General features: G+C 46.9%; 1 protein-coding gene across 1 annotated transcript; it reads left to right on the top strand.

Moving 5' to 3' along the window:
- Positions 1-1,741: 1,741 nt before the first annotated feature.
- LOC128828449 (gametocyte-specific factor 1-like) lies at positions 1,742-16,380 on the top strand. The gene is made up of 5 exons (XM_054013145.1): positions 1,742-1,840; positions 3,931-4,057; positions 6,810-6,896; positions 7,356-7,419; positions 16,035-16,380. The coding sequence occupies exons 1-5, from the start codon at positions 1,742-1,744 to the stop codon at positions 16,378-16,380; spliced, it is 723 nt and encodes a 240-aa protein (XP_053869120.1).
- Positions 16,381-17,017: the final 637 nt, after the last annotated feature.

The following is a 17,017-nucleotide window of genomic DNA, read 5'->3' as shown; positions in this document are numbered from 1 at the left end:
TATGTCCCTTCATGCTTCAACCACCATTCCAGAGGACGTGTACATGCCGATGACAAGTTGGCTCAATAACGATCCAAAGCAGTGTGGCCCAACGCATGTTCACTTTCATAATCTAAGTCAGATGCCACCAGCAGAAGGTTGATTTTCTTTTTTGGTGGTTCAGGTTCTGTAGTTTACACATTGGAGTATTGTTCTTTTAAGACTTCTGAAAGCATGCTCCACACCTCATCCCTCTCAGATTTTGGAAAGCACTTAAGATTCTTAAACCTTGGGTCGAGTGCTGTAGCTATCTTTAGAAATCTCACATTTGTACCTTCTTTGCATTTTGTCAAATCTGTAATTAAAAAGTGTTCTTAAAATGAACGTGTGTTGGGTCATCATCCTAGACTGCTATAACATGAAATATATGACAAAATGTGGGTAAAACAGAGAAGGAGATATACAATTCTCCCCCAAGGAGTTCAGTCTCAAATTATTTAATACATTATTTTTTTAACGTGTCATCAGCATGGAAGCATGACCTCTGGAATGGTGGCTGAAGTGTGAAGGGGCATATGAATGTTTAGAATATCTGGCATGTAAATACCTTGCGATGCTGGCTACAAATATGCCATACGAACTCCTGTTCTGACTTTCAGGTGACATTGTAAATAAGAAGCGGGCAGCAGTATCTCCCATAAATGTAAACAAACTTGTTTCTCTTAGCGATTGGTTGAACAAGAAGTAGGACTGAGGGGACTTGTGGGCTCTAAAGTTTTACATTGTTTTGTTTTTGAGTGCAGTTATGTAACACAAATCTAAATTTGTAAGTTGCACTTTCACAATAAAGAGATTGCACTACACTATTTGTATGAGGTAAATTGAAAAATACTATTTATCATTTTTACGGTGCAAATATTTGTAATAAAAACAATAGTGAGCACTGTACCTTTTGTATTCTGTTGTAATTGAAATCAATATATTTGAAAATGTAGAAAACATCCAAAAATATTTATTACACTTCAATTGGTATACTATTGTGTAACAGTGTGATTAAAACTGCGATTAATCGTGATTAATTTTTTAATTGTGTGGGTTTTTTATTTTTTTTTTTTTTTAGTTAATCGCATGAGTTAATTGTGATTAATATACAGCCCTAGTTAGTACCATGGTCAGGTAAGGGAACTGTCCTCTTCAGAGGCCTAGCCTAGAATATGGTGCTGGTTTGATGCATTGGGGACTCCCCCCCCACCCCACCCCCCGCCACAGTAATTCATGGGTGCACAGGCTTGGTGCTCTGGAACCACTGAATGAAGTTCAGGGCTTGTCTACACTACCACTTAAGTTAATGTCATTTGTCGGTCACGGATGTGAAAAAGCCACCCCCCTGAGCAACGCACCACCTGAGCTGTCCACACCAGTGCTAAATCAGCGGGGGACACTCTCCTGCTGTCATAGCTTCCGCCTCTTGCTGCGGTGGAGTAATTATGCTGACGGGAGAGTGCTCTCTGGTCAGCATAGTGCGTTTTCACCAGACTCACTACAGCTGTGCAGTAATGTATAGTAGCCTTCGGACAAGACCCTCTTGTACTGTGACTACCCCTCAGGGCGCACACTCACTAGGACGAGCCTCCTGGGCTTCAGCTCCTCCTGGGTCTGATCTCTGAGCATTCAGCATCCCTGTTTCACGTCGTAAGCTCCCTGCAGCAAGTCCACCTGACTAGAACACCTGGGGAAACCTTACATGCCCCCCAAAGGGGCCATGCACCCCCGACTTCGCCAGTCAGGAGTGACTCTCAGCCAGCGGTGTCAAACAGAAGGGTTTATTAGTCATCTGAAACACAGCATCGAGCAGAATCTTGTTAGCACAGAAGTTAAAGCAAAGTCCATCTTGAGGAGACTCAGAGCCCTGGGCTCTCCCCCTGAGTCCCAAACCAGGAGACTGACCAGCTTCCAGCAGCTCACTCTGTCACACCCAGTTGCCCCTCCTCCATCCTGTATGCTGTTGCCCAGGCAAACCGGTCACCTGGCCTCTACCTCTTTGTTCTCTAATTCCTCCGACTGGCTCTTGCAGAGGATTGGCCCTAGCCATCAGTTGCTAGGATACAGAATGTCGAACCATTGTCTGGGCCCAGGTAGCTAGATGGCACTTGTACCTTCCCTCTTGGGGTATCTGCAAAGCTCTCACACCCTTATCCCACCGCCTAGATACTTGTGCAACACATAGGGAAAATGAGGCGCACACAGTATTCATACAAACGTTGACAATTCCCACTTTGTCACAAGTAGCCATTTGTCCCAATTACCTGTGTAAGTCTTTCTCAATGGCCTGTCCCTCTGATCTCCCTGTTTAGAAAGGCTGCAAGCTGGTCCCTGGTATCAGAAAGGTTGGAAATCACTGATTTATGTAATCAGTCTGGCCCGTCCCCCTTACTTCCAGCTCTCTAGAAAATACCCCACAGTCTGCTGTCCCTTGTTTCTTTGTGTGCATGCCCTCTGTACACTGATACAAATGTGGGTAAATAGCTTGGAAGGTGTGAGGGGAGACAGCTGCTGCACGAACACAGACTGAATCCTGAAGAAGAGGTCTGTGTATGCTTGAAAGCTTGTGTCGCTCGCTATCGGAAGTTGGTCCTCACCTACCTTGTCCCTTCTATGTAACTTTTAAGTGATTAAGGTGACTCGTGCTCTCTGAGTCGTAGTGTGGACTAGGAGGGAACATTTTCAAAAAGCATCCAGTTCATATTTAGTAATCCACTTCAGATCAGTGCGTTTACCCCGAAGAAAGGTGAAACAGGTTCTTCAGAATACCTAGGTCAGTGACAGGATCCTATTCTCTTCCAACTGTTCACTCATGGGACAGGGTATTTACTTCCCACTTCAGGCCATGGAGCAAATGCGGCCAGCGTCGTATGGATGCCTTCTGGCTGGCCAAAGCAGAAATGAGCTGATGTTGCAGCTAATTCTTGACTTTGCAATCAAGAGCAATGCAGCTGCTAAGCCATCTTTTTTTATATTGCTAATAAGTCTATTCAGTGTACATCTGTCTGAAACTTTCTCTCTTCTCAGTCTTCTATCCTGGGCTAGAATGCTATATATTTAACAGGAGAAGCTGCCCCTTTCTTTTGTCCTCTCAGTCAGTATCATGTTTTAACCTCTCCAGTGCTAGTGTATCTTAGTTGTGCTGGTATAACTGCATCCACATGTTAAGATGATGTACCGGTATAACTGTATTGGTTAGGAATCGCACCCCTAGCCAACATAGCTATAGTAATATAAAAGCCATGCAGAGCAGGCCTGAGCAGTGTGTGTTCTTCCTCGCTGTCTTCTTGATCTTTTGTAAGGGTAAAGTTTCTTCTTTCAGTGGGGGATAGTAGTGCTCTTCTATGTCCACACTAGTTCACCTCTACTGGCAAAGTGCTCCCAATATAGATGTGACCTCAGCTGGAACATCGAGTAACTTCCCTCCTGTTTCAGGCGGGTTAAATTAACTGCAAAGACTTAAGCTCTAGCGCAGGCAGGAACTTGTTCTCTAGTCTGTCGCTCACTTAATTTAAAAATAAAGTGGCTGAATTATTTAGGGTTTCAAGGCACTTATTCCCCGTGTAGCTTTTTAGGGCAATTTCATCTGTGCATCGATCCATGCCAGTGATGACACTGCAACAGTTTCACTGTGTTTGTTCTGGGGCTGATCTTCAATCAGATAAATTCAGGGTGTTGTTTAAATGTAAAAATGAACAAACATAGCCTGTATCATAAAGGATGCATATGCTTTGCTGTTTCTACACTGCATTTGTGCTCAGGACCTGAGCTGAGTTTTGGCTTTCCTTGTTTACATTTTTTCAACCTATTTCAGGATGCAGATTGCACAAACCCTTCACTAGTGACTAGAAAACACAAGGGTTAGGATGAATTTAGTGAGATAGCACGTACTTTTTTCTGTTTCTCTAGAACCACCCTGATGTTGCAAAGCAGCTAGCCACATGCCCCTTTAATGCCCGCCATCAGGTTCCCAGAGCTGAGATCGGCCATCATATATCAAGCTGTGATGACAAAAGCTGCATTGAGCAAGACATTGGTGAGAAAATATTAGATTCCTTTGGCTCTGTAAAATCACTTCTGGAACTCTTGGGCTAACAGCGTTCTAACTTAATTTTTGCTGTTAAAGATTGTTTTAATACTCTGTTATTCCATAAGCAACCCTTTACCTGTAGTGCTATGTGATACAGAAACAGCAGGAGCCCTTGGAGACTTGAGATTCATTCATTCTGTGTCCATGCAAATTCTCCTAAGCATCTGAGAGGCAACTGGATTGCATTACACGTGTTATCTGCCAGAGATTTTAGCATTAAAATGGGAACTGTACATTGTGCCATAAACTGTGTGTGTTGAAATGAGATCTAGTTGGTAATCTGGACCGCTTAGAGCGGAAAGCTAGTGGCCATGAGAGAGGTGGGTCTCCAATGCAGATCTGACCTGATAGTGACCAAAAATCTTTATAGCCTGTCTAGTGGCATATGTGAAATAAATTGGTCTCAGTCCAGTTCTTAATGGACAAGTGTCTAGATCATAACAATCCTCACTTCTGTTACATCCTACTTGACTATCTTAGCAGAAAAGCCATGACTGGGCCAGGGAGGCTGAATAACGTTTCCCAATTGAAGGTGGGTTCCTCCAGTTCAGAGTGGGGCAAGTTGGGGAAGGGACTATGGGGAAGCTTTCCTACCACTGCCCATGGTGTCAGACCTGGGCAGTGAACTCCTCATCAGAGCCATCACCCCAGCACCTAAATCACTTGGTTATGCAGGTCGTGTTCCAATTTCTCTCCCCACTGATGTCTATGCGGCTATCACTACACTGGAAAACGTACTTGTTCTCTGGCAAAAGTAGAGTTGTACTGAAGCTAGCAATGATATGCATGTTAATGTAGATGGGGCTTAGAGCATGATAGTAGTGAAAAAACCCTGAGCAGTTTTTTGTGACACGACAATAGAAACACACCTGAATCCTCTCCCAATGCGTATGTTGGAGCAGCTGCACCATTGCTGAAAAATGTGTGCAGAATTGTTTAGCTTTAGAAAAGGCTTAAAACAGGGATTGGCAAATGGGGGGCTGTAACCACCCTGCCAGATCGTTTGCTTTGGCCTGCCAAACATTCTGTGTTGTAGCAAACCTTTCAGAGTTAGGCAATATATAGGCTCTTAAGGTATGGCCCACCAAAGGGTTCTCGTGGATTTTGAGTCCCTTTGCTACCTTCAAGGTGCCCATCCCTGGCCTAAAGAGTTTTGCCCCTAAGACTAGGGGAGTACTGATCAGCTTCCAGTGTATGCTGCTCCTCTCCAAAGTCTAGAGCTATTCTGCAGCTAGGTCAAAACATGATTAATGTCCCTAGGGTTACCATATTTCCACAAGCGAAAAAGGGGACATGGGGGGGGGAGGAGCCCCACTCTAGCCCTGCCCACTCCCTCCCACTTCCCACCCCCTGATTGCCCCCCTCAGAACTCCCAACCCCCCCCCCGCTCCTTGTCCCCTGACTGCCCCCTCCTGGGACCCCTGCCACTAACTGCCCCCCAGGATCTCACCCCCTATCTAAGCCGCCCTGCTTCTCGTCCCCTGACTGCCCCCTCCTGAGAACCCACTACGACCCTACCTGTCCCCTGACTGCCCCTACCCTTATCCACATCCCCACCCCATATTCACACCCCTGCCCCCAGACAGACCCCCGGGGACTCCCATGCCCTATCCAACTGCTCCCCGCCCCCTGACAGGACCCCCAGAACTCCTGACCCATCCAACCCCCTCTGCTACCTGCCTGCCTTGACCCCTCTCCACACCTCTGCCCCCCTAATAGCTCCCCTGGAACTCCAGACCCATCTAACCGCCCGCTCCCTGTCCCTGACTGTCCCAACCCCTCTCCACACCCCTGCCCCCCTGACAGCCCCCCCGCAAACTCCCAACCCATCCAACCCCCCTCCCTGTCCCCTGACCAGGACCGGCTTTAAAGAGCCCAGGAATCGGGCTGCGCTCCGGCCGGGGTTGCGGGGCTTGGGGCCAGGCCGGAGGTGCTCGGCCGGGGCTGGGCCGGCGCACTCAGCCGGAACCAGGGCCGGCGCTGCTGGGGCCCGAGCCGGGCCACAACCAGGGTCGGCGCTGCTGGGGCCCGAGCCGGGCTGGAGCCGCCAGAGCCGGGGCCGGCGCTGCTGGGGCCCAGGCCGGGGGTGCTCGGCCACAACCGGGGTCGCCGCCCTGGGGCTGGAACCGGGGCCGGAGCTGCTGGGGCCCGAGCTGGGCCGGAGCTGCTGCGGCCGCCGGGAGCCACTGCGGCCGCCGGGCGCCGTTCGGCCCGGGCCAGAGGGAGCCGCTCAGTCAGGGCCGCGCCTCCCTGGAGCTCTCCTCCTAGCGCTCCCCTGCCCCAGCTTACCTGCTGCTGCTTGCCCCTTCTTCTTTTCAGACTTCCCGCGAAGATCTGATTCGCGGGAAGCAGGGGAGGGAGAGGAGCAGGTGGGCGGAGCGTTTAGGGGAGTGGAGGAGGGGGAAGCAGCTGCGGGGCCGGACAGCATGGTAAGGCTGCAGGGGATGGGGGGAGCCGGGAAGGGGCTTTGGGTGCCCAGCGGCACTTGGCCACTGCTTTTCTGTCTATAAATAGCCAACCGGGGGGAAATCCCAGACATTTTTAGATTTTTAAAAATCCCCCCTGGACGGCTATTTATAGACCGAAAAGCCGGACATGTCCGGGGAAATCCGGACATATGGTAGCCCTAAATGTCCCTAAAATAGGATTGTATTTTATCCAAAAAGATTTTATCACTAAGAATCTTCTTTGCTTTAAGTGAGTCAGTCGAATAACTGCCACAGAGAGAAGATGAGCACTGTCAGTATGTGGCAGCCGTCCCCATGTGACGAAGACTGGGATAAAGGTGAGGAAGTAGGTTGACATAGGGTGGCTGTCAGCCCCTGCTATTCCCTTCTTCTTGCCCCCAAAGAAGTGACATGGACTAAGAGAGAGGTCTCATAGATCCTTCTGCACAGATCATCTGTTGGGACACCCAATTATAATGTCCCTGAACAAATTAAGTTCTCCTGCTTCACAGGCTCTATCACATGCCTGCTATTCTCTACAAAACATCTGTTGTTTTCCATGTAGTCTGTTGCCCCATCTGTGCTTTGATGAAAGTGGAAATTGATGATAACCTTTACATTTTATATTTCTCAATTAAATGTCTGCTTTGCTGTCACTTACGCCAAGCCTTAGCTAAATTCTCATTCCGTTTTGTAAACCTAGCAGCGTCTCTGCCATATTTCTCATTTTATGTTGCTATGACGCTTGCAGAAGTTACTCAGTACTGAGCCACAGTGATGTCTGTTTCCTTTGGCAGATCTACAGGAGCAAACAAATTCTACGTTCGTTTGGGGCACGTTCAATAGCGGCATAAACAACAGGTAACAAAAGGTGTATTTCTTGTGACAGTGCTTTCCATAGAAGATGTGCTTTCAAACTACTTTTAATTCATGCTGCTGTGTTGATGGGCAGATGCAATTTACTTTATGAATCCTATTTTTGGGTGATAGTGGGGGAGTTCCCACCGGCATGAATCAACATTCCTATGCCTCTGGGTCAGTATTTCCTGTCTCCTTTTAGTTGCAGATCCATATGAGAGTATAAGAACATACTATTGCTACCAGCTAATGGTTACTCCTCTAGTTCTACTGTACTACTATTAGTGCTGATGGTCCTGGATTCAATCCCCACTGGTTATATATTTGTTGGGGGGTTAAACACTAAACTGTTATGCTGGGCTTGATAGAAATGCAGACTGATGTCAGCCCTTAGCTAATCTAATCTCTCATGACCTGCTGCAAGTAACTTTTAACAGCCAGGAGATTTTGCAGGCAGTTAGAGCCCTGAGTCAGAAATAATTATTTTATTTGTGAAGTTTAATCACAATGCAAGTTTGGAAAATGAAGCATACTGTGTTTGGTCATTATCTCTGTCTCACCGCTGAACAACCAAATCATTGTACTATGCCTTACCTGTCTAATCAGAGCCTTCTACAGCCCGTAACAGTGACATAGAATCATAGGACTGAAAGGGACCTCGAGAGGTCATCTAGTCCAGTCCCCTGCACCCACGGCAGGACTAAGTATTATCTAGACAAGTGCTTTTCAAACTGTGGGTCATGACCCAGAACTGGGTCACGGAATGAAGGCACTGGGTTGCGGCGGCTTTGGTCAGCTCTACTGACCGGGCCATTAAAAGTCCCGTCGGGGGTGCTGAGCAGCTAAAGCAGGCTAGTCCCTACCTTTTCCGACACTGCGCTGTGCCCTTGAAGCGGCCAGCAGCAGGTCCGGCTCCTAGATTGGGGGTGGGGGAGAGCCACGGGGCTCCATGCGCTGCCCCTGCCCTGAGCCCGGCTCTGATTCCCATTGGCCAATGGGAGCTGGTGGGCGGGGGGCAGTGCCTGTGGGCGAGAGCCATGCGGAGCTGCTTGCACGCCTCTGCCTAGGAGCCGGACCTGCTGATGGCCGCTTCCCTTTTTCTTGTAACAACCTTTTTATCTACTTGAAAACTGTTATCATGTCCCCTCTCAGGGTATGTCTACACTACGAAATTAGGTCGAATTTATAGAAGTCGATTTTTTTAGGAAGCGATTTTATACACTCAATTGTGTGTGTCCCCACTAAGCGCATTAAGTCAGCGGAGTACGTCCACAGTACCGTGGCTAGCGTCGACTTTCGGAGTGTTGCACTGTGGGTAGCTATCCCACAGTTCCTGCCATCTCTGCCGCCCATTGGAATTCTGGGGCAAAAACATTGTCACGGGTGGTTTTGGGTACATGTCATCAGCTGCCCCTCCCTCCGTGAAAGCAATGGCAAACAATCGTTCCGCGCCTTTTCTCTGCGCAGCAGCCATGCCACGGCAAGCGTGCAGCCCGCTCAGCTCAGCTCACCGACACTGCTGCTGTTGTGTACTAGGTGCTGCTGGCAGCAGACGGTGCAGTAGGACTGCTCACCATCGTCATCCACCGTTTCCGCTGCATCTCTGCTCTGCTGCTATTGTGTCAATAGCGAATTTCTCCATGTTGTCTGTCATGGGCTCCGGGTACGCTTCCTCTGCAACTCTGCTCTCCTGCTCTCATGAATCCACCTCACAGGTCCTCTCGTTGTTCTCTATAAATATCTATTCTCATGGCATCCATCATCAGCCACCGCTTCCGTTGCAACTCTGCTCTCCTGCAGACGCCATACCACGGCAAGCCTGGAGCCCGCTCAGATCACCGCGGCAGTTATGAGCATTGTAAACACCTCACGCATTATCCTGCAGTATGTGCAGAACCCAGAACCTGCAAAAGCAGGCGAGGAGGCGGTGACGAGAGTGATGAGGACATGGACACAGACTTCTCTCCAAGTACAGGTCCCAGCAATTTGGACATCCTGGTGGCAGTGGAGCAGGCTCATGCCATGGAATGCCAATTCTGGGCCCGGCAAACAAGCACAGACTGGTGGGACCGCATAATGTTGCAGGTCTGGGATGATTCCCAGTGGTTGTGAAACTTTTGCATGTGTAAGGGCATTTTCATGGAACTTTGTGATTTGCTTTCCCCTGCCCTCAAGCGCAAGAATACCAAGATGAGAGCAGCCCTCACAGTTCAGAAGCAAGTGGCGATAGCCCTCTGGAAGCTTGCAACGCCAGACAGCTACCGGTCAGTCGGAAATCAATTTGGAGTGGGCAAATCTACTGTGGGGGCTGTTGTGATCCAAGTAGCCAACACAATCACTGAGCTGCTGCTATCAAGGGTAATGACTCTGGGAAATGTGCAGGTCATAGTGGATGGCTTTGCTGCAATGGGATTACCTAACTGTGGTGGGGCGATGGAAGGAATGCATATCCCTATCTTGGGACCGGACCACCTTGGCAGGCAGTACCTAAACCGCAAGGGGTACTTTTCAATGGTGCTGCAAGCACTGATGGATCACAAGGGACGTTTCACCAACATCAACGTGGGATGGCCGGGAAAGGTACATGACACTCGCATCTTCAGGAACTCTGGTCTATTTGAACAGCTGCAGGAAGGGACTTACTTCCCAGACAGAAAATAACCATTGGGGATGTTGAAATGCCTATAGTTATCCTTGGGGACCCAGGCTACCCCTTAATGCCATGGCTTATGAAGCCATACACCGGCACCCTGGACAGTAGTAAGGAGCAGTTCAACTATAGGGTGAGCAAGTGCAGAATGGTGGTAGAATATGCATTTGGACATTTAAAAGCTCGGTTAGACCTCAGTGAAACCAGTATTCCCATTGTTGTTGCTGCTTGCTGTGTGTTCCACAGTCTCTGTGAGAGTAAGGGGGAGACATTTATGCCAGAGTGGGCGGTTGAGGCAAATTGCCTGGCCGCTGATTACACGCAGCCAGACACCAGGGCGATTAGAAGAGCATAGCAGGGTGCGCTGCGCATCACAGAAGCTTTGAAAACCAGTTTTGTGACTGTCCAGAGTATGGTGTGAGAGTTCTGATTGTTTCTCTTTGATAAAACCCGCCCCCTTGGTTCACTCTACTTCGCTGTAAGCCAGCCGACCTCCCCCCTTCAATCACTGCTTGCAGAGGCAATAAAGTCATTGTTGGTTCAAAATCATGCATTCTTTATTAATTTGTCACACAAATAGGGGGATAACTGCCAAAGTAGCCCGGGAGGGGTAGGGGACAAGACCACACTGTATTTCAAAACTTATTGAATGCCAGCTTTCTGTTGCTTGGGCAGTCCTCTGGGGTGGAGTGGTTGGGTGGCCGGGGGGGGGGGGGCGTTCTTAGGCGGCTGGGTGAGGAGGCCATGGAACTTGGGGAGGAGGGCAGTTGGTTACATAAGGGCTGCGCTGGCAGTCTGCGCTCCTGCTGCCTTTCCTGCAGCTCAACCGTACGCCGGAGCATATCAGTTTGATCCTCCAGTAGCCTCAGCATTGCATTCTGCCTCCTCTCATCACGCTGCCACCACCTCTCCTCTTGCTCCCGCCACCTTTCTTCTTGCTCGTCCCTCCTGTTCCCGTGTTCATTTTCGGCTTTCCTGGACTCTGCCATTGTTTGCCTCCACGCATTCTGCTGAGCTCTTTTCGTGTGGGAGGACTGCATGAGCTCAGAGAACATTTTCATCGTGAGGGCGTTTTTTTTCGCCTTCTTATCTGCGCTAGCCTCTGGGACGGAGATGATAGAGGGAGCGTTGAAACATTTGCAGCTGCGGGAGGAAAAAAAGGGAGAGTAGTATTTGAAAAGACACATTTTAGAGAACAATGGGTAGCTCTTTCATGGTGAACCAAGCTGTTAACATTATATAGCACATGTGCTTTCGGTACAAGGTCGCATTTTGCCTCTTCTATTGAGGGCCTGCCGGTTTGGTGTGAGAAGATCACACACGCAGGGCCGGGCAACAGAATTTGGCTTGCAGGCACCCATGGTAAGCCACAGTCTTTCGGCTTCTTCAACCTTCATAACGTGTGGGAATGGTTTCAAACAGCAGCGCCCTCATTTCCCATACCAAGCACCTGTTGGGTTGGCCATTTAAAATGGGTTGGCCATTTAAAAGGAGGAGCTGTGGTTTTAGGGTTAACATGCAGCACAAACCCAACTAACACCCCCATGCATGCAGCTCATCATAGAAGCGGCATGTCTGGGGGTCAGACCCGGAGCTGCCATTTGCCTCTTTGGTTTTTTGGTAGGGGGGAGGGATTGTCCTGCTAAACCCAATCCTTGAGGGAGCCACTTAAGTATCTGGGGCAAAATCAGTACTTGGTCCTGCTAGTGAAGGCAGGGGGCTGGACTCAATGACCTTTCAAGGTCCCTTCCAGTTCTAGGAGATAGGATATCTCTGTTGATTTTATTTTTTTAATTTTCACGTGGCACTGCTGCTGGTCCCTGTTATAGCCTCTGTCCATCTGGCCTTAGAGATTTTTTTCAAATATTTTGACATTTCATCTTTTGGAACGGAGTTCTGATAGCATGGATTCATGTCCCCATACAGCAATCAGATCCAGTACTTCCTGTTCGGTCCATGCTGGAGCTCTTCTGCGATTCTGGGACTGCATGGTCACCTCTGCTGATGAGCTTGCCACGCTGGCCAAACAGGAAACAAAATTCAAAAGTTCCCAGGGCTTTTCCTGTGTACCTGGCTAGTGCATCTGAGTTGAAAGTGCTGTTCAGAGCGGTCACATTGGAGCACTCTGGGATAGCTCCCGGAGGCCAATAATGTCGATTTGCGTCCACACTACCCCAAATTCTACCCAGCAAGGTCGATTTCAGTGCTAATCCCCTCGTCGGGGAAGAGTACAGAAATCTATTTTAAGAGCCCTTTAAGTTGACAAAAATGGCTTCGTCGTGTGGATGGGCGCAGGGTTAAATCAATCTGACGCTGCTAAATTTGACCTAAACTCGTAGTGTAGACCAGGGCTCAGTCTTCTCTTCTCCAAACTAAACAAGCTCAATTTTTTCAATCTTAATAATAGAATATCAGGGTTGGAAGAGATCTCAGGAGCTCATCTAGTCCAACCCCATGCTCAAAGCAGGACCAATCCCCAACTAAATCATCTGACCAGGGCTTTGTCAAGCCTTCCCTCATAGGTCATGTTTTCTAGACCTTTAATCATTTTTGTTGCTCTTCTCTGGACTTTCTTTAATTTGTCCACATCTTACCTGAAAATGTGGCACCCAGAATTAGACATTTAATCAGCATGGAGTGGAGCAGAAGAATTACTTCTCACATCTTGCCTACAACACTCCTGCTAATGCATTTCAGAATGATGTTGACTCATATTTAGCTTGCGATCCACTATGACCCCCAGATCCCTTTCTTCAGTACTTCATCATCCTGGGCAGTCATTTCCCATTTTGTATGTGTGCAACTGATAGTGGAGTACTCTGAATTTGTCCTTATTGAATTTCATCCTGTGATGGGTTCCCCTGGGGGTGCCACCTGGAACTGGGGTTCCACTGAGCCCTATAACTCACCAGCCTGGGCTCCCTCTTAGCACTGTGCTGCTGTGACCAGCTATAGACCACTCCCGATCCTACACTCCCACCAGCATTCACACAGGCAGGGACACATCCAGCTGCAGTTGCAGGCAGGCTTTGGACAGCCACTGCATGAACCAACAATAGAGAGGCTACAGCCAAAATAACCCCCAGGCTGGGACCCCAGAGCTGTACCATCCTGCCCTGATCAAAACCCCGACCAGTATGAATTTATTACCCAGTTCACCACTCCCTCAATGTGGAGAGGACAATGCATACTTGTGTTAACCAGGATGAGATTTTTCCCAAGACACTTTGGTCTCAGGCACACCGGTTTAGATAAAGCAAAAAACAAGTTTATTAACTACAAAAGATAGATTTTAAGTGATTATAAGTGATAAAAAAAGACCAAAGTGGATTACCTAGTAAATAAACAGAACCGCAAACTAAGCCTAAAATTCTAGAAAGATTGGATATGAATTAGAAGCTTCTCACCCTGGCTGGTGATATAAGCAGGCTTGCAGATTCTTAAGGGACAAGCTACATTTGTTTTGCAGCTTGGATCTCGTACCCCGTTCCAAAACTTTTTCTTTCAGAGCTTCTGTCTGTTGTTGAGTTGTGGGGGAATGAAGAACTCCCTGCCTTATATAGTTTTTTAATATGGTGGGAACTCTGTTTCAAACTTGGTTTCCAAACCAGTTTGTGGAAAATTTCAGGTACCTAGAATGGAGTCCAGAGACATGTGATCTGGTCACATGCCCTTGCAGAGTCCTTGCAGCCATAACTTACAGGCTGGCCTTCCACAGGAGTGCTAACCTATTCCACAGCCCATTGTCTCTGTTGATGAGCCATTAGCACTCTGGCTTCGTCATTGTAGTATCTGAAAGTCTGGCTGTGGGTGTCTTCCAGAGTAAGCCCATTTGAAATATAACTTCAGATACAAATATGATACATACATGCAAATCATAATTTTTTCCAATGACACCTTACATGACCCATCTTGTACAAAATGCTTCATAATGATGTCATGATCATATCCTAATAATATTACTATTCATAGATTCTAGGACTGGATGGGACCTCGAGAGGTCATCGAGTCCAGTCCCATGCCCTCATGGCAGGACCAAATACTGTCTAGACCATCCCTGATAGACATTTATCTAACCTACTCTTAAATATCTCCAGAGATGGAGATTCCACAACCTCCCTAGGCAATTTATTCCAGTGTTTAACCACCCTGACAGTTAGGAACTTTTTCCTAATGTCCCACCTAAACCTCCCTTGCTGCAGTTTAAGTCCATTGCTTCTTCTGCTATCCTTAGAGGCTAAGGTGAACAAGTTTTCTCCCTCCTCCTTATGACACCCTTTTAGATACCTGAAAACTGCTATCATGTCCCCTCTCAGTCTTCTCTTTTCCAAACTAAACAAACCCAGTTCTTTCAGCCTTCCTTCATAGGTCATGTTCTAGCTCCCGGAGGCCAATACCATCGAATTCCGGCCACACTAACTCTAATTCGAAATGACAATATCAATTTTGGCACTACTCCCCTTGTCGGGGAGGAGTACAGAAATCGATTTTAAGAGCCCTTTACTTCGAAATAAATGGCTTCATTGTGTGGATGGGTGCAGGGTTAATTCGATTTAACGCTGCTAAATTTGAATTAAATTCATAGTGTAGACCAGGCCTTTTAATAATTCTTGTTGCTCTTCTCTGGACCCTCTCCAATTTCTCCACATCTTTCTTGAAATGCGGTGCCCAGAAATGGTGTCATATACTATGACGAATATGGAGTGTAGTGTTGCACGTCCTATTTACTTCAGACCATTTCTCCAGTTTGTCCAGATAGTTTTGAATTTTAATCCTATCCTCCAAAGCACTTACAATCCCTCGCAGCTTGGTATCGTCTGCAAACTTTATAAATGTGCTCTCTATGCCATTATCTAAATCACTGATGAAGATATTGAACAGAACCGGACCCAAAACTGATTCCTGTGGGATCCCACTCAATATGCCCTTCCAGGTTGACTGTGAACCACCTACTCTCTGTAAACGTTTTTCCATCCAGTTATTCACCCACTTTATAGGAACTCCATCTAGGTTGTATTTCCCTAGTTTGTTTACGAGGAGGTCATGCAAGTCAGTATCAAAAGCCTTATTAAACTTAAGATACACCACATCTACCACTCCCCCTCCCCCATCCACAAGGCTTGTTACTCTGTCAAAGAAAGCTATTAGGTTGGTTTGACACAATTTTGTTCTTGGCAAATCCATGCTGACTGTTACTTATCGCCTTATTATTCTCTAGGATTCTGCAATTTGAGTGCTTAATTATTTTCTCTATCTTCCCGGGAACTGATGTTAAGCTGACTGGTCTGTAATTCCCCAGGTTGCCCTTATTCCCTTTTTTTATAGATTGGTACTATATTTGCCCCTTTTCCAGTCCTCTGGAATCTTTCCTGTCTTCCATGATTTTTCAAAGATAATCTTCCTTTCCAAATGCAAGCAGATGGACATCTTTTCAAAGATAATCGCTTATGGCTCATATATCTCCTCAGTCAGCACCTTGAGTATTTTAGGATGTATTTCATCAGGCCCTGCCCACTTGAAGACCTCTAACTTGTCTAAGTAATTTTTAAAATTTTCTTTCCCTATTCTAGCCTCTGATCCTACCTCATTTTCACTGGCATTCACTATTAGACATCTGCACGTATAGAGACGACTAGGGCTTGTGTGCTGAGATGCCATTTACAGTTGAGGGCAGTGCAATATTTATAATCAAGCTTTAACTCTGATTTTTCTTGCAGTCTTTGTGTTATTTCTTTCTTGTTTGGATGACTGATTAACTGGGGATTTTAGTCAAAAAGTAGATGACATCAACATGTTCTACACTTTTTCTCTAACATTTGCGAGGAGAAGTAACTGTTCTGATTGCATGTTTAAATTAACATACTCTGTCTTCTTCAATGTTAGAAAAATATTCAAATATTTATAGTAAAAGATACTTAGCTAAAAGAAGTACACATGTGTAGGATAATTCTTATTTGATCTCTTTCAGCCCTGGGTCCAGCGTAGTGATGGAACCAAAGAATAAGCTAATGCCAGGCATGAGAGCACCCAAGTCCTTGCCATATAGCCTATCCTGGAAAAGCAGTAAGTGCAAAGGCAGGTGGTCTCCCCCTGCTGTAAGTTGGGACCTACATGTTAGCTCAAAGTGGAACAGGACAACTTTCCTCTGTATTTTGATTCCACGTGTCAGCATTCTCCTGCATAAACTGAAATGCATTTATTCCCACCATCAGCAAGTGGAGATGGAGAGCTCTGTAACACAGTCCTCCCTAGAAGCAGCTGCATTTCTGTGGTGGGTGGAGTGTCTTCTGTGTCCAGGTTTTATTTCGCTGTAGGTGGCATTGTGGCAAAGGTGGTCTGGCTCCATGTATTGCCCCCATTACTATAGCATCTGATATCTAAATGTCAGATTATTATTCACCACTATTGGTTGAACAAAAGTCGAGGCTTACAGACAGGTCTGAGTTTGGCACAGTGAAGCTCAACACAGTTGTAGCTCTTCAGGTATAGCTGCTACTGGAGTCAGTGGAAGCTGTACACATGTGTAGCAGCTGTAGCATTTGGTTTGGTTTTGCAAAACCTGATTGAAATCTCATAGCTAGGGTGTGTCTATCCAAGGAAACCTAACAGTATTACTTCCAAGGGGATGTAACCTAAACTGAAAAGGCCATTGTTATTTGGAATGTAGGAAGCCACTCGCATAGCGGTGTAGTAATGTGTACTCCTGAGGGAATTCTGTGCTAAAAAAGTAAACATTCTGCACACAATATTTTAAAATTCTGCATATTTTATTTGGTGTGAGTATATTGTTATTTTGACAGTTTCAATTATTTTGGTAATTTATTTCAAAATACCTGTCAGCCAGCAAAAAAAATTCCCCCAGGAGTAGAGTCAAAGAAACTCCTATGACAGCCCAGTTCCTGTTTCTTTGTTATGCTTTTGTTGGGCACCTGTCTGAGTGTGTCACATGTG

Source organism: Malaclemys terrapin, chromosome 23 (genome assembly GCF_027887155.1).
Source record: "Malaclemys terrapin pileata isolate rMalTer1 chromosome 23, rMalTer1.hap1, whole genome shotgun sequence".
NCBI lineage: Eukaryota > Metazoa > Chordata > Testudines > Emydidae > Malaclemys > Malaclemys terrapin.
This window is presented reverse-complemented; position numbering and strand designations above follow the sequence as displayed.